The 14,689-nt window shown below is 45.5% G+C and overlaps 1 protein-coding gene across 1 annotated transcript in view; it reads left to right on the top strand.

Annotated features, from left to right (window-relative positions):
• Positions 1-14,689, top strand: part of fars2 (phenylalanyl-tRNA synthetase 2, mitochondrial) — a 167,531-nt gene that overhangs the window by 26,956 nt on the left and 125,886 nt on the right. Inside the window, exons 2-5 of the mRNA XM_056299275.1 lie at positions 6,757-7,091; positions 7,948-8,034; positions 10,546-10,605; positions 11,063-11,231. Of these exons, the coding sequence (XP_056155250.1) occupies positions 6,775-7,091; positions 7,948-8,034; positions 10,546-10,605; positions 11,063-11,231 (633 nt within the window). The 5' untranslated portion in view covers positions 6,757-6,774. The remainder of the gene's footprint in view (positions 1-6,756; positions 7,092-7,947; positions 8,035-10,545; positions 10,606-11,062; positions 11,232-14,689) is intronic.

Raw genomic sequence — 14,689 nt, 5'->3', positions numbered from 1 at the left:
TCTGAGAGCATTCTTACTGATGGGAAAGAGAGTTTGGTAATGCTGATGATAGATAGATAGATAGATAGATATAAATATAGTCTTTATTGTCCTGTAGGAAATATGTTTTCACAACCAATATAAGCAAAGAACTACTACTACTACTACTACTACTACTTTCGGCTGCCTTTCGTTAGGGGTCGCCGTTGCAGATCATCCGCTTCCGTTTCTTCCTGTCTGCGTCTTTCTCTGTCACACCAGCCACCTGCATGTCCTCCCTCACCACATCCATAAACCTCCTCTTTGGCCTTCCTCTTCTCCTCTTCCCTGGCAGCTCCATATTCAGCATCCTTCTCCCAGTATACCCAGCATCTCTCCTCCACACATGTCCAAACCATCTCAATCTTGTCTCTCTTGCTTTGTCTCCAAACCGTCCAACCTGAGGTGTCCCTCTAATATACTCGTTCCTAATCCTGTCCTCCTTCATCACTCCCAATGAAAATCTTATCATCTTCATCTCTGCCACCTCCAGCTCCACCTCCTGTCTTTTCATCAGTGCCACTGTCTCCAAACCATACAACATAGCAGGCCTCACTACCATCTTGTAAACCTTCCCTTTAACTCTTGCTGGTACCCTTCTGTCACAAATCAGTCCTGACACTCTTCTCCACCCACTCCACCCTGCCTGCGCTCTCTTCTTCACCTCTCTTCTGCACTCCCCGTTACTTTGAACAGTTGACCCCAAGTATTTAAACTCATACGCCTTCGTCACCTCCGCTCCTTGCATCCTCACCATTCCTCTGTTTTCCCTCTCATTCATGCATAGGTATTCCGTCTTGCTCCTACTGACTTTCATTCCTCTTCTCTCCAGTGCATACCTCCACCTCTCCAGGCTCTCTTCAACATGCACCCTACTGTCGCTTATGATCTGCATATTTGATTTGGCAAAGATTTGACGCAACCCTCCCCATTTATCCGGGCTTGGGACCGGCACTACGAATGCACTGGCTTGTGCATCCTCAGTGGCTGGGTTTATATATGCAAAGAAACATACAGATAACTGCACCACAACATACAGATATACATACAGGTACATAAACACATAACATTCACTCACTCCCACAGATAAGTCTGGCTCTATGCTAGGTCAGCGAGGCAGTATGTTTAGTGCTGCTGTGACAGAAGGGACAAAACTTCTGCCGGAATGAGCTCTTCTCCATTTCAGGGTCCTGCATCTGCGGCCTGATGGCAGTAGTGTGAAATATGGATGGCGGGGGGGGGGGGGTTGACCGGTGTCTTTCCACTACTGTGAGTGCAAGGCATGTGATGGCTCTGTCGTTCATGCTGAGAGGTTGGGTGTAGGGGAGTGGATGATTTTGGAGGCAGCATGTGTGATCTTGTGAAGTGTGCTTTTGTTGGAGATGCTCAGCGTGGTATAGAAACAGGGGGAACAGTACAGCAGGATGGGTTGGATTATGCTTTTGTAAAGTAACAACAAGAGGTGGGGGGCAACAAGAAGTGCTCTGAGCTTGAGGATGACATGGAGTCTGCTGGGATCGTTTATGGATATGTGTTGATCAAAGCTTAGTTAATTGTCTGAAGTTGAGTCCAAGATATTTGAAGTTGTTGACCTGTTCTACTGACTTGCCGTGGATGGAGATGGGGTTCAGTCCAGTGAGGGGTGTGTTTAGTGTGTTAATGACCAGTTCGTTTGTCTTGTCCACATTCAGGTTGAGGTAGTTGCCCAGGCACCAATTTGTAACATGAGAAATTGAGTGTCGTTAGGCTGTGGTGGAGTTATTACGTTTCCTTTATTAATCCCCTTGGGTAAATTCAGTTACTGCAAATTAACCCATCCTAGCTGTGATCTGTGTAGCTAGGAGCAGTCGGCTGCCACCTTCATGCCGCGACCAGGGACCAACTCCAGTTCTTTTCCCATTGCCTTGTACAGGGGCACAGACAAAGAGTATTAACCCTAACATGCATGTTTCTTTTGATGGTGGGGGAAACCGGAGCACCCGGAGAAAACAGAGGACGACCTGGCATGACCCCCCCCCCCCCTGAAGGTTGGACAACCCCAGGGTTTGAACCCAGAACGTTCTTGCTGTGAGGTGACAGCGCTAATCACTGGGCCACCATGCCATCCATTGTCATTAAGTAGTCCCAGTATGGCAGTATCCTCAGCATATTTATAGTAAATGGTGATGGGTGAAGGTCTGATGCAGTCGTTTTTGTTGAGAGTGTAGTAAAAGGGACTGAGGACACAGCCCTGAGGGACTCCGGTGTTGGTGGTTGATGATGTTACAGTGCCTATTATTACAGCCTTTGGTCTGTTGCTAAGGAAGTTGTGGACCCAGTGGATGAGGAGTGGAGGGATGTTGAGGTGGTGGAGTTTCTTGATCATCTGGTGGCTTTGAATTGTATCAAAGACAGAGCTGAAGTTGATGAAGAGAACTGAAGTGAAGTTGCCAGGTGATTCCAGATGTTTGAGGAGTGAGTGGAGGAGACATGCCACAGCATCCTCTGTCCCCCATTTGGCCCTGTAAGCAAACTGATATGGGTCCAGTTGTGGACTGACAGCTGGTAGGATGGTGCACAGGATCAGTTTTTCCAGTCATTTCATGGCTATTGGGGTGAGTGTGACTGGTCGGTAGTGGTTTGCTTCAGAGGGGCCAGGTTTCTTGTATAATAGTAGAGGTTTTCCGGGGGGTGGGAATTGATGCTGTCCTATATGATTGACAGAAGATGGAGTGGAGGATGGGGAAGAGCTCCATGGCACAGAGCTTGTGCACCCTAGCGGGATGCCGTGTGGCCCTGGTGCCTTGCCAGGTTTCCACCTGCTGCTGTCAGACATCCTCCATTGTAAAGGGTGGGTGTTTTGGCTCGTGAGATGGGAGGACACTAAGCAGCTCCTCACAGGCAACAGAGTGGTTGTGGGTTTCACACTGTGCATAGGTGTTCGGAGAGTTGCCAAAGGTGTTGAGTTCTGTCATTGTGGAATGATATTGAATTGATTCATAACCAGTTTGTGTTCTTACTTTATAAAAGGCTTGTTTTGTGTTCATGTTGCTAAACTCTTTCTCCAATCTGCCGTTATATTTGAGTTTAGCCTTAATAATGTCATTCTTGAATCTGTCTGTTAAATATTTTAAGGGAAGTCCAGTACCTGTGCCGAAATGCCTTCTGCTTTTCTTTCAGGCTGTGCTTAATATGGGAGGTAATCCAGGGCTTGGAGTTAGGATATTTTCTAAAAGTTTTGCGGGTATGGTGGCGGTGATACAGAATGTGATATAGTCAGTGATAAGTGACACTCTGTTACCCAGATCGCCTTGAAAAATGTCCCAGTCTGTGCATGTCACTATCAGTGAGCCTTGCAATTGTGTGATTGCATCCTCCGTCCAATCAGAGGAGCGACTGAGGGCTCTCAAAGAAAGGCTGCATTCACTTTCAATCAGAGCAGTTGTTTACCGTTATTGTCTAGTGCACGAGCATGATGGTATGTGTGCTGACTCTGCAGCTTCCAACAGAGCTGCAAAAACAAGACACCAGAAATCAAAGGAGAACCGCAGCTCTAAAACTGTGCAACGTCTCCGAGAAACAGACGGTCGGCCAGTAGGCTTTAAATTAAATACCGATTCACCTACCTCCTTTAAAAACACCGACACTTTGGTCTAAAACACTGAACAGTCGGTGTGGATGGATGTTGAGACACATGAGACTTGTGTCCGGGTACTTTAGTGGTCTATTCTGTTTCTTACCAACACGCATCATCCTCCCACATGCTACGTCCCCCTGGTGAGACTCCTCATTGTCAGGTGAAAAGAAGTGCCTGGTGACTCCATGTGTATCAGGGGAGGCATGTGGTAGTCTGCAGCCCTCCCCGGATCAGCAGAGGGGGTGGAGCAGAGACCAGGACGGCCTGGAAGAGTGGGGTAATTGGCCGGGTGCAATTGGGGAGAAAAACTACTACTACTGTTAGGGGTCGCCACATCGGACGGATCACATGAGGCTTAATCAGCCGCTTTCATCCTTTTCACAACCATGGAAAACCTGTCGGACCAGTCTGTATATTGCCTGGAAATATCTCTTGACCTTTTTAAGACTCTGCCTCATTTTCAGGGCAGAACTCCAAATAGTGAATGAAGTTAGTTCTGTCATGTCCTGAAACGCAGTTCACATGACTAATTAACACTAGTTCACATGACTCATTAACGCTAGTTCAGATGACTCATTAACACTAGGTCATTGACTCATTGTTGAAGAGGATTAGAACAATAATTAAAGTTGTGTTCATTGTGTGTGTGGCTGTGTGTGCGTGCGCACATGTGCTTGATTTGCTCCGTGTGTCATGTAAACAATATTTAAAGAGATGCGCGTGCAAGTAAACAGTATAAATAGAGGTAGCAGTGCATGTAAACTGCATATAAAGAAGTATGGGTGCATGTAAACAGTAATCGAAGAGGTATGTGTGCATGTCAACGGTATAAAAAGAGGTGGGGGTGCATGTAAACAGTATAAAAAGAAGTAGGGTGCATGTAAACAATATACACATAGGTAGGGGTGCAATTAAACAGTATAAAAAGAGGTAGGGTGCATGTAAACAGTAATTGAAGAGGTATGGGTGCATGTAAACAATATATAAAGCGGCATGGGCACATGTAAACAGTATATATAGAGGTATGTGTGGATGTAAACAGTATATATAGAGGTATGCATGCATGTAAACAGTATATATATAGAGGTATGAGTGCATGTCAGGTGTCATTCAGAGGGTCATATGAAGACATCATATATGTACGAGGTCAGTGGGAGGTGATGTTATATAGTATAGTGTAATATCATATAATCTAGTATAGTATAATATAATATAAAATGATATAGAGGTGTTATTGAGAGCAGTGTGAAGTGATAGCTGAGCTAGGACACACATATAGGCTTTATAGATTCAGAAAAAAAATAATCCATTTTGCTGCAATGCCACTGCAATGCAACACCCTTTGTCTTAGATGGGCATGATCCTGTGTGTGTGTGTGTGTGTGTGTGTCAGGCGAAGGACAAATATTTGAGAGCAAATGATGGTGTGTTTCATCCTCTCTCGCCTCTGTTCTGCTTCCCCTCTCTTTCTCTTCAGTATCCTCTTTTGTACTTGATCTCCTTCATCCATTCATTCATCCATTCATTCATTCATTCATTCATTCATCCTGAAAAGAAATAGAACTATATACTTACCTCATTATGACCTCTACAGTAAACATTTGACCTCTAAATGACCTCATGCAGCATGTATGTGACTGACTTAATGGCAGAATGAATGAATGAATGATGGACTAGCTGGTTGGCTGGTGAGAGTGAGTCTGTGTGTCCCGTCAGGTCTTGCTGTCTGACCCGTTCAGTTTGTCCTCAGTTTATTTCACTGACAGTATATTATCATGGTCATCATCAGTTTCAGCCAGCAAGGCAGACTGAATGCTGCTCCTGTCATCTGAGCTGATGGACAGTTTTTCAAACGAACAAATAGAAACATGTCTGACTGTAGACTCCGCTAATCACTGTTTCTGTTCCTGTCTCGACCCCGAGTCCGATGCTGACGGGGAGAGAGAGAGAGAGAGAGGCTGGGGGGATTGTGACTGTGGGATTTTTATGTGTTGAGCCTGTCTATGCATCTGCACGCAGATACGTGTGTGTGTGTGTGTGTGTGTGTGTGTGTCTTGGTGTTTTGCAGCAACAGATTATTTTTTTTTTTACTTTTAGTTTCAAGTCAACTCAAGCCCTTTCTTGTTTGCATGGTGATGGACAGGTTGATGGAGGAGATCAGACAGGAGTCTCTGTGGACTATGATGTTTGTGGATGACATTGTGATCTGTAGTGAGAGTAGGGTGCAGGTGGAGGAGAGCCTGGAGAGGTGGAGGTATGCACTGGAGAGAAGAGGAATGAAAGTCAGTAGGAGCAAGATGGATTACTTATGCTATGCATGAATGAGAGGGAGGACAGTGGAATGGTGAGGATGCAAGGAGTGGAGGTGATGAGGTGTATGAGTTTAAATACTGGGGTCAACTCTCCAAAGTAACGGGGAGTGCAGAAGAGAGGTGAAGAAGAGAGTGCAGGCAGGGTGGAGTGGGTGGAGAAGAGTGTCAGGAGTGATGTGTGACAGAAGGGTACCAGCAAGAGTTAAAGGGAAGGTTTACCAGATGGTAGTGAGACCAGCTATGTTGTATGGTTTGGAGACAGTGGTACTGATGAAAAGACAGGAGGTGGAGCTGGAGGTGGCAGAGATGAAGATGATAAGATTTTCACTGGGAGTGATGAAGAAGGACAGGATTAGGAAGGAGTATATTAGAGGGACAGCTCAGGTTGGACGGTTTGGAGACAAAGCAAGAGAGACAAGATGGAGATGGTGTGGACATGTGTGGAGGAGAGATGCTGGGTATACTGGGAGAAGGATGCTGAATATGGAGCTGCCAGGGAAGAGGAGAAGAGGAAGGACAAAGAGGAGGTTTATGGAGGTGGTGAGGAGGACATGCAGGTGGCTGGTGTGACAGAGGAAGATGCAGAGGACAGGAAGAGATGGAAACGGATGATCCGCTGTGGCGCCCCCTAACGGGAGCAGCCGAAAGTAGTAGTAGTAGTAGTTTCAAGTCAACTCAGTCAGTCTGTGGATACGTCGGTCCCTAAGCGACACAGAATTATATCTTCTCTTAAACTCATCTCTACTTCTTTTCCATTTCTTTTCTCTTGTGTTTTATGGATTCTGTTCCAATAAAGTCTTTTCCTTTACAGGTCCATAAACCCATCATTATGTCAGTCCACACGAGGACCCTCCCATTGTTCCACCCCCTCCTTAAATCCCTGCACCTTGATTCGCCACATCTGTGCCTATTAAGCTACTTATCCAACAGCAGTGTAGCGTCATACAGATGCCTCAGTACGGACAACTCCGCCCCTCAGCCTGTGATTGGCCAGAAGTTTGTGGAGGTGTTAGGCCACTCCTACCCCCGCGATGACTTCACCAATGTGACGCCAAGGATTTTGTCGAAACTCGGCCAAAACCTCCACAACCAATCCCATCATCCTCTGTGGCTGATCAAAGAGCAAATCAAAGGCTACTTCTACAGGTACAAGTCACGTGTAACCGAGAGACGTGTCTCTGCTGCTGTCAGGCCGTGTGGTAAATCAGACACACTGGATTTAAACCTTTAAGCTTAATAACACTTATATTTGTATATTTAAATCATATAGCTGATGCTGTCTGTGTCTTTTGAAGCCAGGGACAAATTATCATAAATTAGGGGTGTGCGGGTGGCGTGGCTGTCTGTTCTGTTGCCTACCAACACGGGATCGCAGTTTCGAATCCCCGTGTTGCCTCCGGCTTGGTCAGGCGTCCCTACAGACACGGTCGGCCGTGTCTGTGGGTGGGAAGCCGGATGTGGGTATGTGTCCTGTCACTGAACTAGTGCCTCCCCTGGTCATTCTGGGCGCCTGTTCGGGGGGGGGGGGGGAACTGGGTGAAATAGCATGATCCTCCCACGTGCTATGTACCCCGGGTGAAACTCCTCACTGTCAGGTGAAAAGAAGCGGCTGGCGACTCCACATGTATGGGAGGAGATATGTGGTAGTCTGCAGCCCTTCCCGGATCAGTAGAGGAGGTGGAGCAGGAAGAGTGGGGTAATTGGCCAGGTACAATTGAGGAGAAAAAGGGGGAAAATTATAAATGATCACTGGGCCTTTGTGGCCCTTGAAACCACTACATATGTACAGCCATAGATAGATGGATGGATGGATGGAAAACACCCTGAATGGAAGGTGAATAACTGGAAGAACAAGTAAATGAAATGAGCTACCAGGTAGAATAGAAAACCAGCGATACTGCTGGTACCTGAGGACCTGATTAAGAACTGCTGAGTTTGAGGACTGAAGTGTTGAAACAGGAAGTCACCAAGTCCTTGTTCTGTCTCATCTCACCTCCCACAGCGCATTCAGTGGTCGCTCCAGCAACCCGCTGTTCTCCGTCCATGACAACCTGAGTCCCGTGGTTACAGTGGAACAGAACTTCGACAGGTCAGCCGCTTCCTCTGTTCTGATTGGCTCTCACAGTAGCTTCGTGATGGAGCATTCATATTCTAAAGCACACAAAGAAAACCATGTGCCATGGAGGACGTTCTTCTTTTCCCTCGACACTCCCAAGAATTCACCTTTCGCAAATTACCACCCCCATCAACTTTTTCAGAACCATCCAGGAAGTAGCCGTAAAACGCTAAAATACGAAGTACAAAATCCGCGCATTCCCAGAGAAAATAAGTGATGTATTTTGGAGTAATTCATCCTTAATATCATCCTGGGCAAGCCAGAAGGGGTTACAGTACGTGGTGGAGGGGTACATTCAGAGTATTGAAATTAACATTTGCTTGGACTGTGGGCTGCTGGGTGCGACTGTTATTGAGGGTAAAGCTTATCAGCCGCAATCAAAGAATGAGAAACGCCATCAACTAATTCTGAAACACACCCAAAATAACATTGTGGGCCAATCATGTTCTTGTACTACAGCGTAAGTTAAATAGTTCAGCTATTATTGGAATCTTTTTCACAATCCATAGTTATCCAAAGGAATTCAATCAAGTGCAACTGGACTTGGTATATATCCGTGAAGACGTTTCGCGTCTCATCCAAGAGGCTTCATTAGTTCGTGCCTTTCTGACTAGACCAAGCTAGTCTGACTGGCTGGTGATGAAACTCAGATATTTAGCCTCTTTGGAGTTGTTGACCACTGAATGGACTCATGACCACTGAACGGAGCTCTAACGAAGTTGAAAGTAACACCTCCAAAAGAGCCATTGACATCAATAGCTCTGATAACGACTGTTGTTGCTAAACATTGTCCGTTTGTGTAGTGGTTGTTTGGTTTCTCCTATGTATAGGTCAATGCAATCCTCATTGCATTGTACAGCATACACACAATGCAATGAGGATTGCACTGACCTATACATAGGAGAAACCAAACAACCACTACACAAACGGATGGCCCAACACAGAAGGCCAAATTCCTCAGGACAAGACTCGGCAGTCTATCTACACCTAAAGGAGAAGACACACTCCTTCGAGGACAGCAACGTACACATATTGGACAGGGGAGATAGATGGTTTGAAAGAGGGGTGAAGGAAGCCATCTATGTGAAACTGGAAAAACCATCCCTCAACAGAGGAGGAGGTCTGCTACACCACCTATCTCCCACTTACAATGCCGTCCTTTCATCGCTACCCAGGAGACTCAAGAAGCCTAGCCTCCAAGAACAACAGTCGGTCACTAATGGCTCCAACGACTCTCATGACCACTGAATGGAGCACTAACGAAGTCGAAACTAACACCTCCCAACGACTATCGTTGCTAAACATTGGAACACAAAAGAGCCATCGACATCAATAGCACTGATAACGACGCCAAAGAGGATAAATTCTGAGTTTCATCACCAGCCAGTCAGTCTAGCTTGGTCTAGTCAGAAAGGCACGAACTGATGAAGCCTCTTGGATGAGAGGTCAGACGTCTTCACGGATATATACCAAGTCCAGTTGCACTTGATTCAATTCCTTTGGATAACCATGACCTGGATGAATGAGAACATTCACAGACATAATCCATAGTCAACATCATCACATTATAGGGTTGACTTTGGCCAGAGTGCAGTGTTCTTTTATCCGGGCTATTCCGACGGTTCTGTATGGGCTTCTGGGGTCCGGTGGTAGGGCCCCGCGATTATTTTTTTTTACCTCCAGACCGGGATTTTTGACCAAAAAAGGCCGTCGAGAGGCTTCCGCAGGCGGTTTGACTTTGCTGAACGGCCGGTCCCAACCTGGAGCTCACGGATGGGGAGAGAAGTTTAAAATAGGCTGGATATAGGGAGGCTGGACTGGCCAGGGACCGTCCCAGGAAGGACCCAGCCGACCCTCGCCACGGGTCTTTATGTTCATAAATGAGAGCTGAACTTGGCTGACCTGGGACTAGGATAATTAAGTTATGCTAGTGGGCCAGCTATCGCTAAATTAGGTATCTCTGGCTACAGACTAAGCTGGTTACGTTCGTCAGTTACCTTGATAATGTTGATTTGTCAGTAATATGTTGATTTGTTGATAATGTTAATAATCATTGTGTGGGTAAAAGTAACAGTAATTATAAGTGGGCTATATTAGCTGTCGATAATAGCTAGTAACAGGTTTATCTTGGGGCAGACAAAGGTAATTTTGTTGATTTTGGATGGATTAAGCTGGCTATGGGGTCTGCCACACTCCTTAATCCATTGCCGACATCGCTCTTTTTGTGTTTTGGGAAGAGAAAGAAAATTACACCACCCTCCAAACTTTTCGGATACCTAGTATCCGATTTACAGGTCCGATAGGCAAAGCATTTCAGCATTTTGCTGTCAAATGTTTGACGACCGCCCTCACATAGAAACCGTTGCTACGGTAGGATTGGACAAGAACCCTTCTGGGGTGGTACTTTGCGAAAGGTCAATTGTTAGAATAGTTCAGATCACAAAATGAAATGAGTCTGATTGGTCTGAACGGTTTGGTTGACAGTTTGCTGATCCCACCTGACCACCCCAGTAGGAAACAAGGTGACAACTACTACCTGAACAGGTAAGAGACACCCAGCACAGATTATCTTCAATCCAAGAACCTTGAGGTATAGTTTGTCTGTTTGTCTGGGGTGCTCTTGTCTGTGTACCATGTGTATCAGTATGTACTATGGTACTATGTTAGTACTGTTAGAGGTACTGTTGTCTGTGTACCACATGTACCAGTATGTATTGTGGTACTATGTTAATACTGTTAGAGGTACTGTTGTCTGTGGATCATGTGTATCAGTATATACTATGGTACTATGTTAGTACTGTTGTTTGTGTACCATGTGTACCAGTATGTATTGTGGTACTATGTTAATACTGTTAGAAGTACTGTTGTCTGTGTACTGTGTGTATCAGTATGTACTGTGGTACTATGTTAGTCTGTTTGGACTTTGTTGTGTTAGTAGTCTACATGTCATTAAGCTAGCCTCCTGTTTCCTTTTATCTTGCCTCATGTTTCCATTTTCCAGGACTATGATGCTGCGTGCTCATACCTCCGCCCACCAGAGGGAGCTGGTGAGGTCTGGTTTAGATGCATTCCTATTGGCTGGAGATGTTTACAGGAGGGACGAGATTGATGCTAGTCACTATCCTGTCTTCCATCAGATGGAGGGCGTGAGACTCTTCTCCAACCACGAGGTGTGTGTGTATGTATGTGTGTGTGTGTGTGTGTGTGTACATGATGTAATATTATTTGATTCTTTAGTGTTTTTGTTATTCTTATTCTTCTTCCGTACGTTTTTCGGCGTCTATTTCTGCATACTGTGTGGTACAGAAACCATTCAACTATCAAAATGTTCAGCTTTTTTTAGGACATTTCTGCTTACATTCCATTATCCAAACTGCTTATCCTGCATACATTCAACTTTTTTCTAATATTTATACTTTTTTAAAATATTGGAAAGATCACGGATGAATAGGCTCGGTAGCCCTTGGCTAGCGGGTTGGACCCTTTAGTCGACTGGTTAACGATGTCGTCGCCCGCGGTGTGGGAAATCCGAGTTCGCATCCCGGCTGTGACAGTCTGGCTGGGCTGGGCTGCCCCCCCCGAATTTGCTACATGGTGTTAGTTCTGACATCAGTGCAGCCCGACCCGGACCGTCACAGCCGGGACGTGAACTCGGATTTCCCGCACCGCGGGCTACAACGTAACCAGTCGACTAAAGGGTCCGAACGGCTAGCAAAGGGCTAACATGTCTACTTATTTTTGTACGTTACTCCCTTCCTTCGGGATAGGGCGTCCCCGGCTGGACCGTCACAGCCAGGGATCCCACTTCTGACACCAATGCAGCGAACTCAAGGGGGTAACCGAGAACTGCCACAGCCGGGACGCGAACTCATGTATTCCGCACCGCGGACAACAACGTTAACCAGTCGACTTAAAGGGTCCAACCCGTTAGCCAAGGGCTACCGAGCCTATTCATCCGTGAACATGGACATGGGGGGCAAGCCGGAGCGGGTCTCAGTGGACCGTCTCAAGCCTGCCCATTTGGACCTGGGTGGGCCGGTCGAATTGGCCCTGCCCTCGCGGCGTGGACGCCCCCCTTCTCAGGCCCCTGGCCCAGCCTCGGCTCCTGCCCGGGCTCCGGTTGTGTCCCCTTCCCCCGCCCCCATACCCATTCAGCGCAGCTGTTTTGGCCGCCTGGTCTGCCCCCCGAGACGTTGACTGTTTCACTGAGTACTTTTGTGTTATATTACTGCTTTGCATTTTTTCGTGATGATGAATTCTGGGGAGGCCTGTGTGGTGATACACAGTTGAGGGTAGATTCACCAGGGGCTGCTGCTCCTTTAAGGCAGACGTTCGGAGCGCTGATGTAGGCACTGCTTAGAGTTTCCGGGGTGGAGCCATGTTTGCAGCAGCCTAGCGGTTAGCTGATTGCCACGAGAGATTGTGTTGTATCGGTGTTGTTTTGTGTGGCGAGTAAACGGAATTGACTCAACTCGATCTCTCCGTCTCCTCATTCCTGCACTCCCACAATATAATAATTTCATGTGTGTGTGTGTGTGTGTGTGTGTGTGTGTGTGTGTGTGTGTGTGTGTGTGTGTGTGTGTGGGCCACCCTATCCAGGGTGTCTCCCCGCCTGCCGCCCAATGACTGCTGGGATAGGCTCCAGCATCCCCGTGACCCTGAGAGCAGGATAAGCGGTTTGGATGATGGATGGACTTGATGACGTTTCTGTCACAAGTCCTGCTACAGTGTTTCCACACTACATACAATATACATGGATTTACACACATTTCAATAGATTTCACAGAAAATATGTCTTTGCCTAATGTCTCCTGACTAAATCTATACAGTTACTTTCAGTTGGTTCTTCTAGCTGATTCTACACACACACACACACAATTGAGACGCATTCTTTCCATTTTAACTGTTAAAATTAACAAAATTCAAACAGTATTTCAATTCTACTTCCAGCGTTGGCAGTATATGATTTTTCCTTTCAGCTGTTTCAACTACATTTTTTCAACTGATTCTTCAGCTGATACACTCCAGCTTTTCTTTAAGTAATGCACTTCAGCTCCCAATTCTGCCTGTAGACGACTATGTTCCAGCTTCCAGTTAAGATTTCAGCATTCTGCATCTTGAGGTACTGACTTCAGCTTCCAACTGCCGCTATTACACTTTAGCGTGCATGATTTTTAGTTAAGCAGTAAAATGCATTTCAGGTCATATCAGCTGGTTTATCAGCCATTTTCAGCACCGCTTCAGCAGTTTCCTTCACCTATCAGCATTCACACGCATGTTCTGCAGGAAATGAATTTTCTAGTTCTTGACATTTTGTCTTTCACTCTTGTCTCCTCCAGGCTGATTTAGAGGAGAGGTGTAGTCACCGTGGGGCATAGCATTGAGCTTATTAGCACTTCAGCAACAACATGTGCAGTTGAACCTCTAAATGTAAAAAAAATACCTTTTTTTAGTCTATAAAAAAGTGGTCTCGAATGCACACACTCAAACCGTTTTACTTTTAAAATGATCTAATTCAAAGTGAAAATCAGAAAATGTTTCTGCTCTAAAACCTAGTTATTATTTATTTATGCATGTAATATCTTACGTTTGTGTAGCACAGGAAATGTGTTTATTAGCACTTAAATCCAATGAAATGGGCGTAGCTTTGGAAATGGACATGGACGTCTATTTGCAGTGAATTGGCAGTACTCACAGGTCATATTCCATCCATCCATCCATTTTCCGAACCGCTTATCCTGCTCAGTATTCACAGGTCATTTTGTTGCATGGTATTGACAGTGTTCACAGGTCATATTGTTGGATGGTATTGACAGTATTCACAGGTCATATTGTTGGATGGTATTGACAGTGTTCACAGGTCATATTGTTGCATGGTATTGACAGTATTCACAGGTCATATTGTTGGATGTGTTGACAGTGTTCACAGGTCATATTGTTGGATGTATTGACAGTATTCACAGGTCATATTGTTGGATGGTATTGACAGTATTCACAGGTCATATTGTTGGATGGTATTGACAGTATTCACAGGTCATATTGTTGGATGGTATTGACAGTGTTCACAGGTCATATTGTTGCATGGTATTGACAGTATTCACAGGTCATATTGTTGGATGTGTTGACAGTGTTCACAGGTCATATTGTTGGATGTATTGACAGTATTCACAGGTCATATTGTTGGATGGTATTGACAGTATTCACAGGTCATATTGTTGGATGGTATTGACAGTATTCACAGGTCATATTGTTGGATGGTATTGACAGTATTCACAGGTCATATTGTTGGATGTGTTGACAGTGTTCACAGGTCATATTGTTGGATGGTATTGACAGTATTCACAGGTCATATTGTTGGATGGTATTGACAGTATTCACAGGTCATATTGTTGGATGTGTTGACAGTGTTCACAGGTCATATTGTTGGATGGTATTGACAGTATTCACAGGTCATATTGTTGGATGGTATTGACAGTGTTCACAGGTCATATTGTTGGATGGTATTGACAGTGTTCACAGGTCATATTGTTGGATGGTATTGACAGTGTTCACATGTCATATTGTTGGATGGTATTGACAGTGTTCACAGGTCATATTGTTGGATGTGTTGACAGTATTCACAGGTCAT

Source organism: Lampris incognitus, chromosome 19, assembly GCF_029633865.1.
Source record: "Lampris incognitus isolate fLamInc1 chromosome 19, fLamInc1.hap2, whole genome shotgun sequence".
NCBI classification, from domain to species: domain Eukaryota; kingdom Metazoa; phylum Chordata; class Actinopteri; order Lampriformes; family Lampridae; genus Lampris; species Lampris incognitus.
The sequence above is the reverse complement of the archived record's forward strand: the minus strand, read 5'-3'. Positions and strand labels throughout refer to the sequence as shown.